The following is a 24,602-nucleotide window of genomic DNA, read 5'->3' on the forward strand; positions in this document are numbered from 1 at the left end:
AACCACCTTCTGAATGCACATACATATGAGGTACCCTACTAAAGGTAGCTTTTGTAGTAAGAGCAGTATTTGAGTCTGTACAAATATATTCTGTAACTAGTAAGTCCGGGTCTTCGGACCAACTAATTTCACTTTCATCATGTGCTGTTTGGTGATAGTTTTGTGTTCGTAATCTCATTCCATCTTTACTCATTCTCAGCACGCTAGATGCTGCACCCAGGCACATTACAATAAAACTTCTACCCGTATATTTCATGATATAATATCCTCTGAAATCATCGAGAACATCGCTATTTATTGTACCTACTATAGGAGCCGCTGATATAAGAGCGGATACTTGGCACTTTGTCTCTGTGTCGATGCAAACAAATTCAGTGTGTTCTCTTAATATAATTGAAGCTTTAGTTACATATAAAAGTTTTCCATTTTTCTTTAAGATTAGTTTGTCACGGTCGCCTTCGCACGATATATCAACATCGCTATTATATGAAAAGTTAACACTGTTTTTGCCATTTTTGAGTTCAAACGACTCGCCTATCCTTTCTTTTACCGATAACTGAAGGTCATCCTTACATTGAGGGTTATTTTCATTGGTACTGGCTTCATGGTACCGATAATATAAAACACATAGAGCCATGATACATACCACAATAGCTTTCGCTTCTGTAGGCATTTTCGTAAAAAATACTGTCTGAAGTTTTTAACAACTGTCCGAGTTAAGACTTATACCGATGCGTTCTGAAGAAATCCAATAAATGTCGAATACCTAATTAATATTCCATAGTAGTACTTATTTTACTATTTGCAGTGACTTTTTATGACGAAACCGATTTCTATGCATTGATATTCAGCCGTCAGTTTTCTGTAAATATTGTCTATAGAGCGTAAGTTGAAAGCGTGTTGCATTCAATAAGGCTTCAGCTAAGAATTTGCCCAATCCAGTGCACAGGTGGAACACACTTTGATTTGCAACCATTGATTCCATATATATGTAATTTGATTATTTATCTTTGCATTTAAAGCGTTAAAGAATATCAGCCACTATTATGTTTAATGTTTATTTATAAATGCGAGACGATTGGCGTCATATAAAGTGAATGACTGAGTCAAGGACGAATTGCAATGCGTTTTACGCGCGCGATGGATTGCGACTGCCGACGCCGGTCGCCGGCAAGGGCAGACTCCGCAGACTGCAGAATGACTTATACTCGTATACATTCATTCACTCAGACGCATGTACGTACTTACGTACGTATAGGCAGTGTTGGCCGAACGATAATTGCAACTGACCAATAACTATTACAAATTGAACCGTAAAGGACGGTTGCAGTTTACGTTACGGTTCAATTTGTAATGGTTAATTGTCAATTTCATTATCGTTTCGGCCAACACTGCGTATAGGGAACGTGCGCGTTGGAGGGTCTGCCATCTTGTGGCCGGAACCTGAACTGAAACATGTACATGTCACGTGTTTTCTTGTGCATAGTAGGTTCTGCCATCTTGTCGGGTACATCGGAACCATATAAACATAAAAATCTGACAGCTCCTGTGCTGCTGTTGAGTTGAGTTTATCGATATAGGAACTGCCTACTTGTCAAACAATTTTGCCCCATGGATTCCTATGTCTGAATATAAATTAGGAATCTAGTGGTTTTTTGATCACCCGTTTTCCATTCTATTAGTAGAATTTAAATTCCTAGTAGTAGAGATATATTGAAGGGGGCCACTCGAAATCGGGCGCTCAAAAATCGGCCCCCTGGTCACATTTGTTAATCAATTCTTCGTGGCTTCTGGTCGCGTATTGCATGTTGCAAATCAACTTTTTTTGGAGAAAATATGGTCTGTCAAGCCGCTGGGATAACCTTTTAGAGAAGTGAAAAATCCTTTAGAGTACAAGTCGTTGACGCCGGTGAAGATGTGCAGTGATGGCTGCCTGCTCGTTAGCAGGAGTTCGCTCATGGTCGCCAATAACGCTTTGTTCTCTGGGGAAGCTAGTTCGGCAGCTGTGGTAAAAAGAAATATAATTCAGCCTACTGCTGGGCACAGGCTACAGGGTAACGATGAATAAATGATAATTTGATATGTAACAAATTTAACACATCGTTTAATCATGTGTCGAAAGATGACAGTAAATTTACAGCGGCTATAAAGTTTTCTTTGACAATTCACCTCTATTTCAAACTCTCTTTGCTTAAGGTGGCGCCAAAAAAAATTATTTCATTGTTACGACGACTACTGAACCTTACACTGTGCATTAAGAACATTTTGATTATTATTTAATTGGAATTGCAGGCGTCTACAGCCTACCTTGATCGCTTAATTACCATTAGGGTGGTCGTATATGGTTGCCACCGACGTGGTAGGTATTAAAAAATGACAGAAAAGTTTTTACCACTTTTGATTTAAAAAAAATTCTAAATAACATCAGGTATGAATTGGAAATTCATGCTAAAATTCAATTACTCGTATTTGCATGTTTTCCTTATACCTACCGATTAAATTCTTAATTTACTGATAGGTGCTTAATTGAAGATGTTCAACATCATCGGTCAGTCGAGAGAAAACCAGTTTGGTGACCGGACGCCGCACAGTGGATCTAGTAAAACAAACTCATTGGACAAAATTATTTTTTTATGTTTTTGATCATATATGAGCTTATTATTTATGTTATATATACCGGTGAGGCCTGTAACACGAGCAAATTAAGTAATTAAAACATAGATTGTACTCCACAAACACTGACACTTTTGTTCAATAACTTCATTAAATTATGAAGCCTTAAGCCGTCCTATTATTCATATAAATAAAATATTATGTCTCAATGTACACAATCATCATTGCCATTGACGTTGCTTGTCACGTCTTAAACATACTTAGCATAATTCGCAATACGAGAACTTTTCGACTTAGATAGAACAAACTTAAAGTACTAAATATCATCTTGGGAGTAAATTATATGTATTAATTATTAAATAATAGAAACGGGATTTAATCCCGTATTGAGTTTTAAATTTACCTCCGACGTATCGAGGATGGCGTTGTCCCCGTGGTCTCGGAGAAGACTGGCTAAAATGGACACACAACATTAACGATATTCCATTTTTCGACTGTCGATATTTTTCCTCTTACATATACTAATGACTGGATTGCATGTGGATGCGATCCCCAAACTCTCATCCCGATTGAAATTTCAATGTTTGTTTATTTCAATGGCTTGCCGCATTTTCTGTTGTAGAAATGGCGATCCGTGGGAAGGATTTTAGGGTTATGCAGCTCGATCCAGTGGTTTGGTCCAGACTCCAGTAAATGCTGAAATGCGAAAATGCACAGTAGACTTGATCACTTGGCGATTTTTGACAGCTGCGATATGTTCCTTAACACTTTCTGCTATGGTGCGCTTTGTTTCCCTGATATAAGAAATACTACAACTGCAATCAATTCTATGCATAAACGCCAGGTGACTGGAAAGGAGTAACGTACACTGTCTTTATAGAATAGTTTCCTTTCCAAGTACTTTTCCAACTTTATCCGTTACTCTTTTTACATAAGGCAGAATAGGGTTGTTTCTATCTACAAATCTTAGCGCAGAATTGTATCCCAATAAATTCTTTTGAATTATAAGAACATGTTAAACTACTTTTAGGGGACCTGTAATGACCATATTTTCGTAAATATTGAATTTAAAATATATTTTTGCACACGTCACGTGACCAAACTCGAAACGACATTGAAGATTCTGATGACGTCACAACTCTCGGATTGACACTGTTGACAGTTAGGCGATAAACAACAAATGACAAATGTCAGTTGACAGTTCGTATCTTCTACGTGTGTATGTATGTAGTTATGTGTCAAACTGTGAGCTGTGACGTCACACAATTTTCAAAGAGCGTTTTGGGCGCGAAAGCATCTGTCAAAATATATTTTGTTAATTTAACATATTTAAAGCCGTTTTTAGTATAAAAATTGAATTTTAGGGCAACTTTTAGTTAATATAGAACGTGATACAAGCGTTTCAAAAAATTGGAAACAACCCTATCGCCGGTTGTCTGGAGACATCAGGACTTCCATCTTGCTTTCCGTCTAGGTTGCCACTTATTTATTTTATACCCGTTCCTTATTAGTACCTCCTGAATGTGCGACATCTCATTCAGGGTCACACTCACACAAATCACCATCCCCGTCACTTACGATCGGTTGTCAGCTCGCTGGTGAACAGAGCACATGGTTGAAAATTTTATCCTGTATTTACCTACTCTCTAGATTCGAAACTATATCCTAAACTACTACTATATTCAAATGAATTACCCATGAAGGGGCAAAAAGATAACTCGTATTACTTAATGTATAGCCAATGACGTAATATAATTCGTTTTTTGATATTTTGTACTTAAGTATTTTTGTCTCATTTACTTGTTCTGCTCAATTCACTGTGCGACGTGTTTCATATTTGCGGGCAAAAAGCTTTTATTAGACAGTTTAATGTAATATTTATCAAAATATGACCGTGTTTGTCTGCTTTGTACTAGTTTTGTGTGTGGCATGTGTTTTTAGCTTAAACGAAGGTATGTTATTGTATATGTCTAAACCTGTGTGTTACTGTTTTTTGTCGCAAATAAAAAGAAAAATATTAATGTCCTGTTTTCGTTAGTAAATTGTACAAAAATAATAAAAACAGACATAAACATACAACTAAACATACATTTTTAACGAACTCTGAAACGAATAATTTTCCAAAATGTTCATAGTCAACTAGGGACCCTTAAATGTGTGACATTACTGAAAAATCAGTAAATTAATTTAAATTATAAAATTATTATTTTGTGGTATATTATATGCTGAGTACGTTAGGTTGGTAGGTAGGTATATTTTTTTTCCTCATTGCTGATGGGTAAGAAATCCAATAACAGGAAAAGTGTGCAAACAATCTCAACCGGTATTATAATTATTATGGCTCCTTTACACGATGGTCCAGCGCTGGACCAGCGAGTTGGCCATGCGATGGTTGAGAGCAATCACTATGGATCGGGCCACGTGTAGATGCGTCCGCACCATCCCTGATCCACTACCTTTGATGTGGAATATATCTGTCTTGCTCACGAAAGCGGTTCCTCCTGTTCCCCCCTCCAAAACTTAACCAAATGTAACGAAATTTTGAGATCTAAATGGTAATAAAATTATTTGTGTCGGACTGTTATAATTTTTAGGCTAATTGATGTCAGTTTTGAATACCATGCTTCTCTTTGCGGCCTAGTAAATAAGGCCGTTTTTGCAAATACTTGAAGTGCACTAGCGCCTTAAGAAACAAAAATATCAAAAAAAGCAAAACGTCCGATACAGATATTAATAATAATAATCTATGTTGAAATAGTACATTACGATACAAGTGCAAAAAATAGGAAATTCGAAACTAGTGGCGATAAATTAAAACACGACCGAAGGGAGTGTTTTAAAACGACACGAGTTACGAATTACCTATTCGCACATGTATCGTACAACGTTTTACAGTATATATGGCCCTTTAAATGTTCGACACAGTAACGTAATATGCTAATTTTCGCACTAGTGCGGTAAAGTAGGACCATATGTACTGTAAAAATCATTGCTCTAGCTTCAAAAACCACGGAGGAAACAGTCGAGTACGTTTGTATGGAGAAATGACAACTCCTGTTGCCTCTTAAGAGTCCCCGGCAAACTCGGCCGCATTTCACCTTCCGATAGAAACGGAGTTTCATTCTCATTTTATAACCACGTGTTGGATTATAATGAACCTTTGCACATACAATGACATGAGGTATATGCTTGTAATCAGTTTATATGGCTTCACCTTATAAAACAAACAAAATAGAGTAAAAACAAGTTTTGTATGAAAACCTTAAATCCACTATTTTTTTTTAACTATGGTATCTGAAGCTACATAAACTAATTACAGGCATAGATATACCTTATCCTATTGTAAGTACAAAGTTTCAGAGCAATAACTTCGTTTATATGCAGAATCGAGTTTGCTGGGGGCCCTTAATGCATAAAGGTAGACTTATTGCCACAGGGCACTCTATACCGGCTGTTTTTCTCACAAGTAATTATAGCACCATCCCACATCCGATATCGGAGAGGCACTTCTGATAATTACAGCCATGTCGAACCCCCGTAAGCTGTCGGACCGACATTATCGGATGCATGTTATCAGATCTAGGATTCTATATGTATATATCCGATTCTGCGGAATTCAAAATTCAAAAATTTATTCTGCAAGTAGGCCTCAAGGGCTCTTTTACAAGTCAATACAACATTTATAGTAACATCATATAGTGACATGAAAAATACATAACAACATTTATAAATACAACAGCCAATACCTGGGTAAACATATTTACATTATAATAATTTTAAAATAAATAATTACTACAATACAATAGAGACGTCTCTATGGTTAAAAACACATTAAATCTGGAGATGTAAAAGGTCCCCAATGTCAGAGTACTAATACTAATAAAATTTGGAGGTGTAAAGTCTCTCCAAGTGTCAAAATAAAATTTATACTAAATAAATAAACCGCGTCTGGACTGTTAAACTAGCAGTCTCATAAACTAATGCTACAGAATACATAACTAGTATGTACTGTGACGCTGTGGTAGCAATTGTAGTATAATTGTAGGAACCTACATCCGATATCGGTTCGGACAATTTGAAAACGCTCAATGAATAAAATAAAAACATGAGCGCTGTCTCGCCAACAAACCGCATAAGCAATAGCCTTTGAAAAATAATTGAAAAAAAAAAATATATGAAAAAGAAAGAATAAGAATGGGTTGCATAGTTATGTGTACTATTTCTACAGACCATGTGATGCCCCGTGAAGAAAAGCTAGACTTTGAGAAGCCTCTAGCACTGAAGAGAGTTATCAGAGCTCCGGAGAGAGGCCTAACGGCATCAACGGGAAACGTAGATGTACTGGTGTCAATGGGAAATGGAGGTATGGAGAAACAGGGCGTCCGCTAGTTGGCGCGGACCCGTCGTGGGGCGGATTTTACCTTCAATGGCACCAGCGTGCGTGCGCCTGCTGCGTGCACCCGCACCAGCTAGCGGACGGCCTTAGCTTATAGTATCTAGGATCTAGAGTAGGGTTAGTGCACAAAACACGCGAGTTTCGATAGGGAGGGGGGGAGGGGATCATGATAGATCACGTTGGGGGAGGGGGGAGGGGATCATGACAGATCACATTGGGAGGGGGGGGGGGTATAAGGGGACCTCACGTGTATTTTTTCATGGTGAACGAAACTAAGAAAAAATAAATATCTACCACATACTCTTTCTCGGTTTCGTTAAAAAAAGCACCAAACCTATAATATCTTTGTATGCTTTACAGATAGCTCGCCAGAACCGGAACCCCTGCCACTGAACCTGAGTCCAGGTCTAGAGTACATCTACTACGAAGCGGCAAACGGCTCCATGAAGCTGCACCGTACCCCTGCCACCTGGAGCGACGCTCGACTGAAATGCTTTGATGAAGGTATTGCCGATTTTTTAAATAGCCTATTTATGTCCTACTGGACAAGGCCTCCCCTGTCTTCCGCCACTCGTCACGGCTTTGTGCATGCTCCCACTAGTCGCCGCAAAATGAGTACAGGTCGTCTCACCACCTCATTTTTGGCCTCCTCTACCTCGGATGATCTGTGGCCAATTCGGTCACTATTTTGGTCCATCTGTCCAAAAATACCATAAAAATTAGTTAATTTTGTCAGTTATCTAGAGGGTTTTTTGTAAATGATAGGAACAAATAACAATTCATTTTGTTCCAGGTGCGGAACTGGCGTCCCCAGAGAACGAAGCCTTATTGGCGACGATGAGCAGAGTATTGCTGACGAGCAGGCAGCCCGTACTCCAGGTCTTCACGGGCATCAACGACTTGTATTCCAAAGGATTATTTACTTCTCTGAAAGGTAGGTACCTAACCTACCTATTAGCAAAAAGTGGTAATAGATGTCGGTAGTTGAGAATTGTGCACCCACCCTAGATTATTAATAAACAGTCTTGAAGTCCAACTCGAGTATCATTGACGCCTACCCTGACATGGCGCAGCCGGAAATTATTTAAATGGTTCAAACAAAGATAAAATAGTATAAAAAGTTATAATATTTAATTAACAGGACTCAGTTGTTTATATACTAAAATGGAAACAGTGCTTACGCCTCCGTTACCGTTTACTTATGATCAAAGTTTATTGAACATTACTACGGGCAGTTTAAGTGATAGTTGGAAAAAATGGAGTAAGGGATTTACAATATATTTCGACGCGTGTGAACTTTCTAAAAAAACATCAAAGTTGGCAGGTCGTCAAAGGGCGTCGCGACTACGCGATTATCGCGCGAGTAAGCGATGCGACCATAGCATTGGTCGCGCGATAACAAAAGTAGGTGTCCTATTAGAACGCGAATACGCGATTATCGCGCTGCTGGTGCTTCCCCGATTCCGAAGTATCGCGCGAATGTCAAATACGACACCTATTCGATATTAATATGTTTGATCGCGCGTTCACGCGATAATTCGAGCAGTCGCGTTGTATTAGGACGACGCCTTAAGAGGGAAGAATAGCTTTGCGATCCTAGCGAAATAACGGTACTTTTTCTATGGAATTCCATTTCGGGAGAAAACGTTTTCCACCAACTAAATCTTAACAAATCACTTTGATTTTGATGTTGATCGCTTCAGCATAATATGTTATACTTATAGGTTTATAGGTTTTGTTTAAAAAAATATAATAAATGTTATAGTTTTTGTTTTGTAAATTTTGAAAAAAAGGAAAACCAATAAACCTATTTTTACATTGTGTCAATAACATACTAGAAAATCATGGAGACTGGAAAATATTTAGAAGAGGAAAAGCGTTTTCTCTTTTTTTTTTGGACGATCACGTGGTATACTTCCCTCTTAAGGTCTCAATAAGTTAAATGACAAATTACGACAAACGATTAACCTAATTGAAGATTGTAGCTTTTAGTCATAAACGATCATAAACTCATAAACGACTATGGCGCGTCATAAAATCGTGCACCCTAATACGATGGCTAAATTATATCGCGCTATTCTGCACATAATTTATCGGTTAAGGTCGACCAGGGCAATTGCATCTATGGGACAATATCAACTACTCTACAAATACACCCAGCTTTAATATAATACACATTCTTTACAATGCTTGTTGTACATAGGCATCCCGTTGAAAAAGATGGCAGGGAAATGGGCACCCAGGGAACCCGACAACGTGAACCACTTTGGCAACTGCCTGATAATGCAGCGCAGCGGACCGCTCCTGGACAGCAAGTGCGACGACATGTATCCTTACATCTGCTACAAGAGACAGCCGCCCAGCCAGCTGAGTCTCTGCGGGACTACGGATACAGGTAAGATGTCAGCCCAGGCCGAGTAGCTAACGTGCCAATCGCAACTGTCACTGTTGCACTAATGTGAAAGAGTGATAGAGAGACACAAAGCGTTCCATTGTCGTAGCGATTGTCTTAGTGTGTGGGCACCCCAGGCACGCTGTAAGCAGGAGCGCGCTATGAATATCGGGCTTTGCCCGACCTGTTTGTGTGTTAGGGACGCTCTGTAAGCAGTAGCGCGTGATCTAAAATGACTGATTTGACTGCCCGACTAAGAAGGGCTTTTTTGCGAGCTAAAACGTATTTTATATCCGTTTTGCAGAATACGTCTACGACAAATTCACCAAGACCTGTCACAAGATCCACCCCCAATTCGTATCCTGGCAAGTGGGGTACGCCACGTGCGTCCACGAGGGCGGGCATCTGGCGATCGTGAACAGCGAGTACGAAGCCAAGACCCTCGGCCGGATGATCAAGTCTGAGTGGATCTGGGCTCACATCGGATTCAGTTACTGGAGGAAAGACTTGTGGGTGACTGTTCATGGTAGGTGCTGTTTAATCATAGCATATTCAAAGTAGTGCCCCCTACCAACTTAAGAAACAAATCAAGTTATTTTATTAAATATACAGTGTGTGTTTTTGATATAACCGCGAACTTAAACTAGACGTAGGTTTTCGTGCTACGAGTATAAAACAATTCTGAGTGTTTTGAAATTTAATCTTAACTACCAGAACATAAAAAAAAATCGATCGGCAATGTATTTTGTATATCATGGTCACTAGTGACAGTCGTGACGTCATAATTAAATGCGAAGTTTTGAATTAAAACTAAGTAGTAACATTGCTGAATACCTAAACTAACTACCCTTTGATTATGTGGTCGTATAAAAAATACACGCTGTAACTCTGTGAGTAAAGCCTGACCAGTAATATATGACCACGCGCCATATTGCGGAATTTCATTGGAACTCATTTTTTCATACTGAACTGAACTGTCAACCTATACATGAGAATGACAGCGCCCTCTTGACAATGATCATATATTGCTGGACGGGCTTTACATGTCTATGAGCGCGTTCCCAACATTTGTAGTGTGTAGAGCGCCGCAGGCACATTTATAAGCCATACAACTCTTGAACTCTTATAGGCACAGTTAATGATTTGTGTATTTATCTATACACATATCATAAACTCTCTATGATGCCTTCAAAATCCGTAAATAATGGCCAACATAAAGATAAACCATTTTGTTACAACAAATTTCTTATCTGTAATAATATTGTAATTGCTTCATTATATCAATAATAATAGCTTGATCATTATTATATCAAAGTCGATTTGGTAATGATATTAAAATTTCGAACATTTCTGAAAAAAAAGCAATTCGATTTGACCTCTATTCTAATATCAGTCGAGATGACGATTTGAAATGAAATGTTGCATAAACGCAGAATTTAAAAAAAAAACTACGGTTGCGTGACAAGGGTGAAAAAAGTTTTCATTTACCGCCATTTGATGTACAGTTTATCTTATAATTAGATTTAATTGTAAAATTAATTTGTAATGTTGTTTTTAAACTATAACATAACATTCGTGTAAAATGAGCGATAAAGATATTTCGGAGACGCCACCTCATATCCACGAGTTCCGACAAGAGAGCAACGATGCCCCAATATTGGCCGTAATATGAGGATAGTGTGTAGTTATCATATAAAGTTTATAATATGTGTGTAGATAAAACAGTGTATGTAACTGTACATAATTAGGCATAAAAAACTCGTGTGGTCCTTTTACGAAACTCACTTCGTTCATTTCCTAAGCCCACACTCGTATTCTAATGCCTTTCATTATGTAGCAGTAACATAAACTACAATTTTAAAACTTTCAGGTGAAACGCTGGCCGAAGCTGGCTTCGAAGCCTGGGCCCCCGGCGAGCCGAACGACTGGAACGAGGAGCGCTGCGGGTGCCTCGCCGCCGATGTTAACACTTTAGTGGACATCGACTGTCTGGACCACGCACGGCCGTTTATTTGTGAAATATCTAGTTCTATGTAACTTATAATAAAGAACCTTTTCGTGGAGCCATGTTTAACCCTTTTCCAGGTCCCACCAATCCACAAGGTTTTCCCAAAAAATCCAAATATATTCCAATTAATCCAGCTTTGACGATTCATTTGAAGACAAGTCACGTTTCCAGAAACTGCAATCTAATTTGAACCTTAAATCGCAATGCTAAAGTTGAAATTGTAATAAAAAAAACAGTTTATTTACCAAAAAAAATTACAAGATTTCCTTAACTTATGACTGCCACACTAGGCTATGCCTGTGTTGTGGAGTCAGATTGAAAACAATACTAATTTGAATTACATCCAACGCTGAAATTTTGGTTTTATAATAGGTTACTAATACTAAAACATTTTTGATAAACATAATGGCGCGTATGTGGTCGCTAAATCGTACTATGCCTGGAAAAGTTAACAAAATTGCTGTAGACTTCGCCCGACCTTTTAGTAGGTAGGACGCCCTTTGAACAAAAAGAACCCCTAAAGGCTTCGTTACTAGTCGTGCCCACAGCGCCAAGGACAACTATAGGTGTCATGACGTACGCTGTCAAAGTAACCTTCACACTTTCGCGTAAGGTTTACATTCGCTCGCTTGCGCCCGGGAGCTTGGCGTTTGTGTTTATGACATAAAGCGTTCAAAAGTTTATGGCCTATTAGTGTGAAGGGCGTCGGTAAGTAGAAACGCGCAAAGCATTTATATATTGCCAGCAGCCCTCGGCCAAATTCCGTGACTTGGTTAAGCAATCGAGCCAACCAATGTAATAAGTTTTTGGCAAAAATTTAATTTTTAGTACAACCCTTTATTGCTGACTGTACATTTCTCAACAGGCAACTATTACTCATAGAGACAATTCTAAAAACTCCAAACACAATTAGGTTGCGTTGTTTTATCATAGAGTTCATATGGCCACCTCCTGTCTCCATCATCAGATCAGCTCGATAGTACCATAATATTGCATTGTCACCCAACTTACATATGTATGCATATTTTCAGCTTCATTAGAAGTCGGGAAGTGGGTCAAATTTAACTTGCAAGATTTGACCCGTACATAGGTACATTGCAAGTTAATATAAAGCTTGTAAAATATTAATGAACATCTTAATAATGACCATGTAAAGAGAAATAATAAAACCTTAATATACTTTTTCTATAAATATTTTATTATCATTAATTAATAACATCTATTACATGATTAACTAAAAAGCAACGTTTTGTGCTATCGTAGGAAAATATAACGAGACTAGGGTAACACCACCCAATTATTGACACGTACAGGGGTGCCGATTATTAGTGGGTAAACCCTTCAAGCCTTAACCCTTTACCAGGCTAAGGGATATATATTTCCCACATGCGGCTCTTCAAACATATGTTCTATTTTCGATGAGTAAGACTGACATTCGATTGTCATTTTTGAACTGTCAGCCTGGTAAAGGGTTAAGTCAGATTTTTTATGAAGTTTAAGGCTGCGTTTCCACTAGAGATTTGCGAGGATGCGTCTGTCAAGAACCAATAGGACCACTCCACGTACATCTCTTGTGGAAACATGGTCTTTAAATTAGAAATACAAATATAATGCTTCGATTAGTTTGACTTCTACCCAATTATCTTGATTTTGTGGAGTGACCTTTAGAGATATTGGAGCAGCAAAGGTGCCCAAAAATATCTGAACATGCACTGTAACCTCTCGTTTATCCCTTTTAACAAAGCCCTCTTTGTTCAGATATTTGTGAACACATTCACCGCTCGGATATATCTGATGGCGACTATAAAACAAATCGGTTAAGCCCGCCCAGAAATATATGATAATTCTTAAGAGGGCGCTGTTATTCTCATGTATAGGATGACAGTTCAGTTTAGTATGAAAATTTTTAGTTCCAATGAAATTCCGCAATATGGCGCATGATCATGTATTACTGGTCAGGCTTTACCTACCTACTGTCATTTTAGGATCTGAGATATAAAAACAATGATTACAAATATTACACAACACAAGCCTTCTTAAGCTTACTGTGGGACTTAGTCAATCTGTGTAAGGATGTCCCTATAATATTTATTTATTTATAACAATTCTGTCCTCATAAGCCAAATAGCGTTCCAGGGAGTGCATAAACTGTAGGGGGCAGCACAGGAGACGTCAGATTTTTAGCGCGAGGTGTAAATGTGAAGTTTATGCTTCCAATGTAGGCCACTAGATGGCAGAACCTACTGCACAAGAAAACGTACGAAAACGGTAGATGGCAGCACTTGCTATAGCGTCAAGTGTCAATGTACATGTTTATGTTTCGGGTTCAGACCACAAGATGGCAGACCCTCCAACGCGCACGCCCCATCTCAATAACAAATGATTTTGAAAATGGAATTATCAGCTATAGAAGCTAATGTTAGTTAGCAATTAATTTTCTTTTGAGATATCGCTATTTGGCTTAGTAGGGCAGAATTGCACCAAGGAATAGGCGGGTCAGGGTGTAGAGGTGCCTCGGCCGAGGCAACGCGGGGGCTGCCTCGGCAGAGGCACGTCTACATTGGCCATTTGCCGCGCGAGGAATTTTCCTCGCGACGATGCCAGCTCCGTGTGGGTCCACACAGAGCGCGTCCTATTAACTCAGAATGAAGGTGTCCAAACAAATAAGTAGTAATTCAAAATAAATGTGCTCTCAGATTTTGATAGCTTGTTTTTTTTTTTTTGTTTTTAAGTAAATTCTAAATTTTATATTACAATTGTATGTTACGAACTACAAGCTATTTTTTATTTGTATGTATATTTTTTTTAGTTAGCGTTATGTAGTTACTTGTACTATAATAAGTATTGCAAAGTTGGTTCTCATACAAACTATTCCATTTACAGATTAGAGGCGTAACTGATTTTTAAAATATGATATTGATTTGATCCTTAACTTGCCTCTCTCTTACCAATATACTCTGGATAAATTCTGTAAGAAAAAATGGTACTGCTAAGTTTATCATAGAGTAAAACTAAAAAAAAAACATTTGCTGCCTATTCATATCTCTTATGTTACAATTAAACTATTTATAAATCTACGGCACGTATTTAAGTTACGTTACTTTTACCCAATTGCATCAAACACTAAGTTTTTTAATAGATCATTAGCACCAAAGATTCATTAAGCGGGTCCACATTTAACAAGCCGCCTCGTGAGGAAATTGCCTCAATTGGTGTAGATGTGCCTCGCCCGAGGCACGTCTACACAGACCAAGCTGCTTCACGCGGCAATTTCCGCGCGAGGCGACTCGTTCTCTGCGGACCCGACTTGATTATATAACATTTGGTAAGTCTAACTCTATTAATAATCAGTGAACGTTTGATTAGCGTACGTAGTACTAAATAGCGTTGATGCAATCGGTTGTTACCAAAGCTCTATTCATATAAAAATTTATCCATTTTATACAACCTTTATTAGACGAAACATTAAGACGAGGACATGGTGTCGAGCAAATATGCATTAATTGTAATACAGTCTGTGTCTTTAGGTGTTTAAATAAATGTAAACAAACCACAATAAGATCTTTCATTGGGCAAGAATATTCTTCAAAACAATTAATTTCTGGATGTATCATAACTTACATAAGTTTTACTACGATATATTACTTACTCAACGAAGAAGTAATATATCGTAGTAAAACTTATGAAGTGAAGCTGCTCTATAATTGTGATATTTTGTTAATAGGAATATCTCGGAATGATTTGATTAATCAATAGTAATTGAGTATTGTAATATTTGCTATTACTTCTAGTAAACAACCTAAAACGAGATGAAATGTTTACCGTTTGATGGTAGATCAAAATATTACAAGACTAAATGAAATAGGTTAAAGCCACAACGATAAAGGAACAGATCCAGACAGTTTTCTATTTGGTCGGTTAACTGATTACATGTATCAAGTAACCTAAAATGTAAAAACACATCGTTCCATTTATTTAACTACCGAAAGATACAGATGTGTTTTCGAAGAATTATTCGTGTTTCAAATTTGACAGCTAATATATAGATGGCGATGTGCGGCTCCATAAATTATGCGTTGTTGCCAAAAGTTATTGTATACTAGTCAGCTAGAATTAAATATAAGGCGCCGCACAGCACATCTAGTATGGATATACAAGGTGCCCGCAAGGAAACGGAAAAAAATAACTACGTATTCCTGAGGTCATAAGGAAAAAATCTTATACAAATTTAAGTGCATTCCGCCAAAAGATTTTATTTTTTCAAATGTTTTTATACGTAATAAGTACATATTCTTGGAAAAAATATGGTATAATATGAATTGGTACATTTTTTCCTAAAAACTAGTCTATTCAAAGTGAAAGTGTTCCTTGTCACTTTGATATGTCAATAAGGACATCTAGACTAGGTCCCATAGTGGCGACATCGCTATCAAAAAGGCGTTATGCACTAAATCACAATTTAAAAAAAAAAAAACGATTTTTTTAAAATGGTATTAACTCTGAAACTAGGCGAATGAAAAAAGTTAATATGACCCGGAATATACTTCTTTCCGTTTCCTCGCGGGCACCGTGTTTATCAAACTCGACTCGACGATAATTTTCTGTAAAAATATAATTCTTCTAAAATCAATTTATTTGCCAAATTTGAGTAAATTTAATTTAACTTGGGTAGTAATCTAGTAATAAAATAAATATTCAATTTTGTTGCATTTTTTACTATATTTCTTCTACAATAAAAGTATGTATAAATTGTATTACAATAAACACTTATTCTATACCAAAGAGAATTGATTCTAATAGAGAGATACAATCTAAGACAAAACGTGCCTCTTAGTTTGACATCCAAAACAGATGGCGCTGTACTGTGCCATCTCATTTACCTGTAAAATTCGAAGGACGTATTTGTCTTAGATTTTACGTATCTTACTTGATCAATGTATCTTTGTTCTATCGACGCATTTTTTTTATAAATATTAAAAGGTCTTCGTTAAGGTATTTAAAACAATCTTTTAGTATGTTTACCTTTAAATACCTAAAACAAGCGACCGCATAATTATAAGCTATACGCGCCCAAAAGCTCTCTTTTTCATACTTATGGGACAAAATATATGAGATTATATTTTATTATATACAGGTGTACTAATGTACTGTTTTGATCATTACTTAAAATAATTGTCTAAATAACTTAGATGTTGATAGAAATAATTCTTGTGGCGTCCTTCTGGGTATACAATGATACATTCTTAGAACATAGTTTTAGGTTTTAGGGTCAACTATCCGATAGACACTCAAAAGTCACTACAGCTGCCTTATATTATGGTTGAAGGTGCCAACCATTGGTGAGGTGTCGACAATAAGGTTGGGCATTTCTGTTCAAAGTTGTACTCCCAACTTTTGAGTTAGAATTAGGAATTTTCATAGTATTTTTATTCAGAATTACGAGCATCGAGCAGCGTCCATTTGGTTCCGTTTTCAATTCAACCTTCTATGGCCGTAACACTTAAAAAAAAAATATTTTTTTGAAATTTTCTCGCATTAGGATCGAAAGATTCTGAGAGAAAATAATATACAAATTCTGAAACTTAAAATGCAAGTTGGGGATACAACTTTAAATATAGAAATGCTCATATACCCTATAAAAGGGTAATTTCTACAATAAATAAATTAAATAGACAATTGCAAACATCTATACCTACAAATTTAAATTACTTACGTTTAATATCGCAAAACAAAATAAATATTTAAGATAATGATCTATATCTATATATTATTACAAATACATAGTTTCTACATTTAAATGTATATCCCACAGCGGCGCACGCTTTTTCACGTGCCTCAGATACATCGCGGCGGAAATGGTGCTCACAAATATCTGAACACGACTCTATCGTCAAGGAGTTTAAGTGCATGTTTATATCAAAGACCTTGTTTGCAGAAATATCTCCAAACGATGCCACAATGGTTAGAAATTAACCACTTAATAACTTTCAACGCTCGATAACTTTTTTCCCTTTCCCTTTATTTCTAAGCATTTCGCTATGATATGTGGCGTTCCATGCTTAAAGGGTCCGCGCCATGTGCATAAGGACCCTTCTCTGGTGGAATGCCACATATATCTGAATAGGCGGGTCCAAACAGAGCGAACAGCCTCGCGAGGAAATTTCCTCGCGCGGCAAACACCCGGCCTCGCTGTGTAAATTTTGCCTCGACGCGTTTGCCTCACCCGAGCCAATTTGCTCGGCAACCGTCACTCAGTGAGCTGTTCAAAATGGCGCCGCATGTAATGACTGCAGTGGATTGCGTTCCTTTTATCCCTTGGAATGGTAGGCCGTCAGCTTCCGACCGATTATGTCATTTAAATTTCAAATTTAGCGTCCAAATGTTTTTTTTTTATGTCTGCATGCCATCTTTTTTATGTACTATCTGTGTGTCTGTTATGGCGTTAAATAAATGTATTTTTTTTCTACATCACATGCCATAGCAACTGAGAGAACAATGAACCAATGTTTGACATTCATGAGCCACTGTGGGCATTCGTTTTTCAAGCCGGCTTTCGCTGTCAAGTTGTCAAAGTAAAATTTGCTTATTTTACAAGCACTAATGCTTTGCCATATTAAGATTTTTCGATGCTCAAACAGAGGTGCCCTAAGCAGACTTTGCTTATTGATCAATCCAGAATTACTTTCATGAAACTGGCATCTAATCTTAACAGAATCTTGTAAAATAGTCAAATTTCCACCTTGTCACAATAAAATTACACCCCTCTTTTTGCGTCGGGTGTTAAAAATTTACGTTTTCACAAGTTTTAAAGTACTTCAATTTACTTGATTATAATTATCTTAGTAACCTTAGACAGTATTACCATATTCATGACACATAGACGACACTTTTTTTAGCAAATTTGTTCGTAAAAAATTTAGAAGCAAATCACTTCGTGGTGTTGCGCACAGTGCGTCCTTTGCCTATGGTGTCAAGACCACATTAGCGTCTCCCGAGCGTCGGCATCTAGTCAAATCTTCGTGAAACTGCGCAGCGACGCCATTTTCCATAGTGCTGAGTAGACGCCGACGCTCGGGAGACGCTAGTGTGGAATGGACGTAACTGGTAGTAGTTACATTAATAACTAAGTTAGTACGCACAGAAGATTAGTAAGCACTAGCACTGAATAGTCTTTTTCGTGTGTTCGGGTGACGGCTGGTTTAGTGATCAACCACTGCGTCGCAGGATTGCCTGTAGACAAAAAAATAGAATTAAACGATTTTAGAGTTTTCATAGATAAATATTTGGGTCACTGGGTCACCGAAGACCTAAAAGACAACTTGGACGTTGAACGGGAGCGAAGGTCGCTGGCCGTGCGATGCAATATGTTGGCCCGCAGGTTTGCGCGATGCACAGAAAAAGTCAAGATTACTCTTTTTAAAGCCTTCTGTGTGTCTTTCTACTCATGTAGCCTGTGGGTCAATTATACGCAAAGAGCGTACAGCGATCTTCGCGTTCAATACAATAACGCGTTCCGGGTGCTGATGGGGCTGCCGCGACACTGTAGCGCGTCTGGCATGTTTGCCGAAGCCAGGACAGATGGCTTTGCGGCCGTCATGAGGAAAAGGTTTGCCTCGCTCATGTCCCGTCTGCGCGGCAGTCCCAATCACATCTTGAGCATGTTTGCTAACCGCTGGGACAACCCTTTGTTAGCCCGGTGGACGTCCATGCATGTTGTCAAACACTGCTGACCCTATGTTGTGCTTATTATGTTTATTTATTTATTTTATTTTACTTTTTAGTTAAGAACAGTCATTAATAATTAGTTTTTAAGATTAACTAACAAGATTGTATGGGCTCTGTCTGAAATAAATGTTTTTATTATTATATTATTATAGATACTATGCACTAAGAAATAATACAGTCGGTCGACGAAGGCGTCTAGACACGGCAACCGTGAGGGGGCGGGAGGGGCGGTCCCTGAGTTTCATACACGCCATTGTTAGTATTCGGGATATGATTTTGAGGGCTGACGCGTGTCTTGTAATTATCAATCAATTTGTGCACAATTACAATATTGCATACGACGTGTGCTAATTGTTTGTTTCAGTGTAAACAAAAGTATATCATATGATAACAAATTATAATTCAAAATGGCGGACATGTTTTATAGATTATTTTAAGAAATTGCGAGTAGTTTAAGACTTTATTTAAAAAGCAAGAAATAGTTTCTTGCTTCTGTTTGTATATGTATCATGTAGTATTTGATGTTTTAATTATTTTTGAGAGTCCTCGGGGTGCCGATTAAAAAAATGACATCCATTTTAAAATCCAAGATGGCGGACGTAATTTTTTGAAAAGTCGTCATTGGTTTCGTTCGTCTTGGGCAGTTCTGTAAGTCTGTGACAACCCTAGGTACGTACGGTGAGCTTGAGCGGTGTCGGCATTTACGTAAACATCAAAGACGTCGGCCCACTTTAAAAGCTAGGCAACACTGGTGCGTTGCGTTGCGTCGTGTCGTCGCAAAATATACGTATAACGACGCAGCGTTGACGCTGCGACGACGCCTGCGAAGAAAACACGATGCAACGCACTAGTGTGGCCTGACTATCTCGCATCGGATGAGTGGTATAAAATGGTACGCCTGGTCCGTAACTGCACCGAGTAGATTATTGGGGCACAGGCCGGAGAGCGAGAAAGACGCGGCGCGCGCCTTGTGCGTCCAGTCCACGGCGTAAGGTGGTGTACGAGGTGGTGGAGTACTCACAGCCGGCCCTCGCTGGGTGGCGCCTACAGCTCGGACGCCGCCCCCGCGGCCAGGTCCACGGCGTAAGGTGGTGTACGAGGTGGTGGAGTACTCACAGCCGGCCCTCGCTGGGTGGCGCCTACAGCTCGGACGCCGCCCCCGCGGCCAGGTCCACGGCGTAAGGTGGTGTACGAGGTGGTGGAGTACTCACAGCCGGCCCTCGCTGGGTGGCGCCTACAGCTCGGACGCCGCCCCCGCGGCCAGGTCCACGGCGTAAGGTGGTGTACGAGGTGGTGGAGTACTCACAGCCGGCCCTCGCTGGGTGGCGCCTACAGCTCGGACGCCGCCCCCGCGGCCAGGTCCACGGCGTAAGGTGGTGTACGAGGTGGTGGAGTACTCACAGCCGGCCCTCGCTGGGTGGCGCCTACAGCTCGGACGCCGCCCCCGCGGCCAGGTCCACGGCGTAAGGTGGTGTACGAGGTGGTGGAGTACTCACAGCCGGCCCTCGCTGGGTGGCGCCTACAGCTCGGACGCCGCCCCCGCGGCCAGGTCCACGGCGTAAGGTGGTGTACTAGGTGGTGGAGTACTCACAGCCGGCCCTCGCTGGGTGGCGCCTACAGCTCGGACGCCGCCCCCGCGGCCAGGTCCACGGCCAGGACCGCCGCGGGGGCGGCGCGCCCTCAGCTGCGCCGGGGCCGGCCTGCTCAGGGTACTGGTGTACGAGGATGTACTCACAGCCGGCCCTCGCTGGGTGGCGCCTACAGCTCGGACGCCGCCCCCGCGGCCAGGTCCACGGCCAGGACCGCCGCGGGGGCGGCGCGCCCTCAGCTGCGCCGGGGCCGGCCTGCTCAGGGTACTGGTGTACGAGGATGTACTCACAGCCGGCCCTCGCTGGGTGGCGCCTACAGCTCGGACGCCGCCCCCGCGGCCAGGTCCACGGCCAGGACCGCCGCGGGGGCGGCGCGCCCTCAGCTGCGCCGGGGCCGGCCTGCTCAGGGTACTGGTGTACGAGGATGTACTCACAGCCGGCCCTCGCTGGGTGGCGCCTACAGCTCGGACGCCGCCCCCGCGGCCAGGTCCACGGCCAGGACCGCCGCGGGGGCGGCGCGCCCTCAGCTGCGCCGGGGCCGGCCTGCTCAGGGTACTGGTGTACGAGGATGTACTCACAGCCGGCCCTCGCTGGGTGGCGCCTACAGCTCGGACGCCGCCCCCGCGGCCAGGTCCACGGCCAGGACCGCCGCGGGGGCGGCGCGCCCTCAGCTGCGCCGGGGCCGGCCTGCTCAGGGTACTGGTGTACGAGGATGTACTCACAGCCGGCCCTCGCTGGGTGGCGCCTACAGCTCGGACGCCGCCCCCGCGGCCAGGTCCACGGCCAGGACCGCCGCGGGGGCGGCGCGCCCTCAGCTGCGCCGGGGCCGGCCTGCTCAGGGTACTGGTGTACGAGGATGTACTCACAGCCGGCCCTCGCTGGGTGGCGCCTACAGCTCGGACGCCGCCCCCGCGGCCAGGTCCACGGCCAGGACCGCCGCGGGGGCGGCGCGCCCTCAGCTGCGCCGGGGCCGGCCTGCTCAGGGTACTGGTGTACGAGGATGTACTCACAGCCGGCCCTCGCTGGGTGGCGCCTACAGCTCGGACGCCGCCCCCGCGGCCAGGTCCACGGCCAGGACCGCCGCGGGGGCGGCGCGCCCTCAGCTGCGCCGGGGCCGGCCTGCTCAGGGTACTGGTGTACGAGGATGTACTCACAGCCGGCCCTCGCTGGGTGGCGCCTACAGCTCGGACGCCGCCCCCGCGGCCAGGTCCACGGCCAGGACCGCCGCGGGGGCGGCGCGCCCTCAGCTGCGCCGGGGCCGGCCTGCTCAGGGTACTGGTGTACGAGGATGTACTCACAGCCGGCCCTCGCTGGGTGGCGCCTACAGCTCGGACGCCGCCCCCGCGGCCAGGTCCACGGCCAGGACCGCCGCGGGGGCGGCGCGCCCTCAGCTGCGCCGGTGCCGGCCTCCCCGCCGGCGACGCTCGCGTCGCACCTGTGAATAAAACAACGGTTATACAATAACAGAGACATGACCCACTGATGCTGGGGCGGGGCCACACTAACGGGAAACACCGTGAAACTCACTCATTCTCTTTAAACTTAGTGTCTTATCACTCAAAACCGGACGGTCAATTCACAGAAAATAATAGCGCGCACGTGGCGTCGAGTGCCACGGTCTCCCGCCCGCCGGCCGCGCGGCGCCCGCCCCGCGCCCCGCGCGCCCCGCAGCGCCCGCCCCGCGCCCCGCAGCGCCCGCCCCGCGCCCCGCGCGCCCCGCAGCGCCCGCCCCGCGCCCCGCAGCGCCCGCCCCGCGCCCCGCGCGCCCCGCAGCGCCCGCCCCGCGCCCCGCAGCGCCCGCCCCGCGCCCCGCAGCGCCCGCCCCGCGCCCCGCGCGCCCCGCAGCGCCCGCCCCGCGCCCCGCAGCGCCCGCCCCGCGCCCCGCGCGCCCCGCAGCGCCCGCCCCGCGCCCCGCGCGCCCCGCAGCGCCCGCCCCGCGCCCCGCAGCGCCCGCCCCGCGCCCCGCGCGCCCCGCAGCGCCCGCCCCGCGCCCCGCGCGCCCCGCAGCGCCCGCCCCGCGCCCCGCAGCGCCCGCCCCGCGCCCCGCGCGCCCCGCAGCGCCCGCCCCGCGCCCCGCGCGCCCCGCAGCGCCCGCCCCGCGCCCCGCAGCGCCCGCCCCGCGCCCCGCGCGCCCCGCAGCGCCCGCCCCGCGCCCCGCGCGCCCCGCAGCGCCCGCCCCGCGCCCCGCGCGCCCCGCAGCGCCCGCCCCGCGCCCCGCGCCCCGCGCGCCCCGCAGGGACCGCGCGCCGGGGAACGCAACAAGTTAAATAAGATCGATTTTTGTAAAACGTAATTGAAGTGTTCATCATTATTCACTATTAGTTAAAGTTTCATGTCTAAGCGTTGCAAAATAAGGTAGTTTATATGGATTTTAACTCTAGAAAAGGGTTCACGGAAAAAATATTTACTTGTGATACGGTATATTTTTTGAAATATCAATAGACCTAATTAATTAATAACCTTAGTTACCAAGCTAAAATATTGTGTACAGAACTTTATTCTTTATACAACGTTAAAGCATACTTATAGCGACGTCTTAAACAATAGCAAATTACAATAGGCCTCCTTTGGTGCATGGCGAGATTTCGAGGTTGGTTGCTCAGTATGACCTATATATTTAGCCCGTAAATTGTTGCAGGTAACTAAATAAACACCCTGTATAATAGAGAGCTTTTCAGCCGAGTACCGTGTTTAGACAACGAAACTTGCCGAGTTGCCTAAGTAAGGTACGAGATTGAAAAGTTTGATTATCATAGTTGAGAATGCCAAATCACTATGTGCGCGATTTTAATCAAATTAATTAATACCTCATGTATTTGTTACTAGGTAACTATTCGTCAATCAAAAATCGAGCACATAACGGATTTGGCATTCCCAACGACGTTATAACACTATTATATACAATACTTTTTCTAAGATTCATCTCAAATAATACTTTTTTACTATAAAACCTAAATAATGAATGCGCGTCTGGCAAATTATAAGTATCTCAGTAGACAAAAATGTAGTGCAAAAAACATAAATGCGCGTCTATTTATTTCCGCCCCACGTTCGTTTAGTATTTTATATGAGAGCGCGGCGGCAAGTGATTTGTCATTTTTTTATAGTTCACTACAGCATATCGAAATGAATATTATAGTTGAGTTGATGATACCCATACATGAAAAGTACGCGATTATAGTTCGGTATACGAAATCTTAAACCATTATAGTCGACGCATAGAAAACAATAGACTCACCGATCCCACCTCGCCTTCAGCCCAGCGCTCGTAGGCGCGCTCCCTCTTCAGCCACTCCTGGTACTTGTACCACCACTCCTCCCACTTCACGTAGTCGCTCAGCGTCAGTCCTGCCAGAAGTAACATTAGTCAATTGGCTACTTGACACTTTTTTGTAAATAATGTCAAACGATCTTGATTTTCCTGAGGATCAAATGTCTATATAGGACTCATGGCATTTAAGCAACACAAAGGTCAGATATGAGAGTTTAAAGTCTGACGCTCGCACTCGACGATTGAAACGCCTCTAACAAAATGATAAGGTGCTGTGACGTCACATTACATTAGTGTGTCCTAAATGTATGGAAGATCAAGAAAATTGCTAATTTGACCGTGAAATATTGCGTTTATGTATATAGTTGTCATGCAATTTATTTTTAATGAATCGAATGGTATAATTTTCTTTTTTATATTTAAAAGTAAAAAAAAAAATGAGCTTTTGAAGCCTTGTATTTTTTTTATAATGAATGGCTCATTTTCTATCCATTTAGCTAAATTTTGGTATAATATTCAACATGTGTCAAGTACCCAAATTCCAGAAAAAAAAAAAACAAGGCCTTGTTGCACAATGTACTATGCAAGGGGGGCAAGTTCAATTTACT

The 24,602-nt window shown here is 42.5% G+C and overlaps 3 protein-coding genes across 3 annotated transcripts; 1 reads left to right on the top strand and 2 right to left on the bottom strand.

The window, feature by feature from the left end:
* Positions 1-3,331: 3,331 nt before the first annotated feature.
* LOC133531740 (macrophage mannose receptor 1-like) lies at positions 3,332-11,464 on the top strand. Its single transcript, XM_061870126.1, has 7 exons — positions 3,332-4,565; positions 6,842-6,976; positions 7,370-7,513; positions 7,803-7,943; positions 9,213-9,404; positions 9,706-9,927; positions 11,272-11,464. The coding sequence occupies exons 1-7, from the start codon at positions 4,502-4,504 to the stop codon at positions 11,436-11,438; spliced, it is 1,065 nt and encodes a 354-aa protein (XP_061726110.1). The 5' UTR covers positions 3,332-4,501; the 3' UTR covers positions 11,439-11,464.
* A 1,347-nt stretch (positions 11,465-12,811) lies between these two features.
* LOC133531271 (basic proline-rich protein-like) lies at positions 12,812-23,535 on the bottom strand. Its single transcript, XM_061869402.1, has 3 exons — positions 23,531-23,535; positions 20,726-22,158; positions 12,812-18,639 (listed from the first exon to the last, which is right to left on the bottom strand). Exons 1-3 carry the CDS (start codon positions 23,533-23,535, stop codon positions 18,533-18,535), a joined length of 1,545 nt encoding a protein of 514 aa, XP_061725386.1. The 3' UTR covers positions 12,812-18,532.
* A 178-nt stretch (positions 23,536-23,713) lies between these two features.
* LOC133531384 (uncharacterized) lies at positions 23,714-24,071 on the bottom strand (the record flags this gene model as incomplete). Its single annotated transcript, XM_061869581.1, is given in 1 exon segment — positions 23,714-24,071. A coding segment is annotated over 1 exon segment (143 nt), but the record flags the coding sequence as incomplete, so codon positions are not given.
* Positions 24,072-24,602: the final 531 nt, after the last annotated feature.

Source organism: Cydia pomonella, chromosome 25 (assembly GCF_033807575.1).
Source record: "Cydia pomonella isolate Wapato2018A chromosome 25, ilCydPomo1, whole genome shotgun sequence".
NCBI lineage: Eukaryota > Metazoa > Arthropoda > Insecta > Lepidoptera > Tortricidae > Cydia > Cydia pomonella.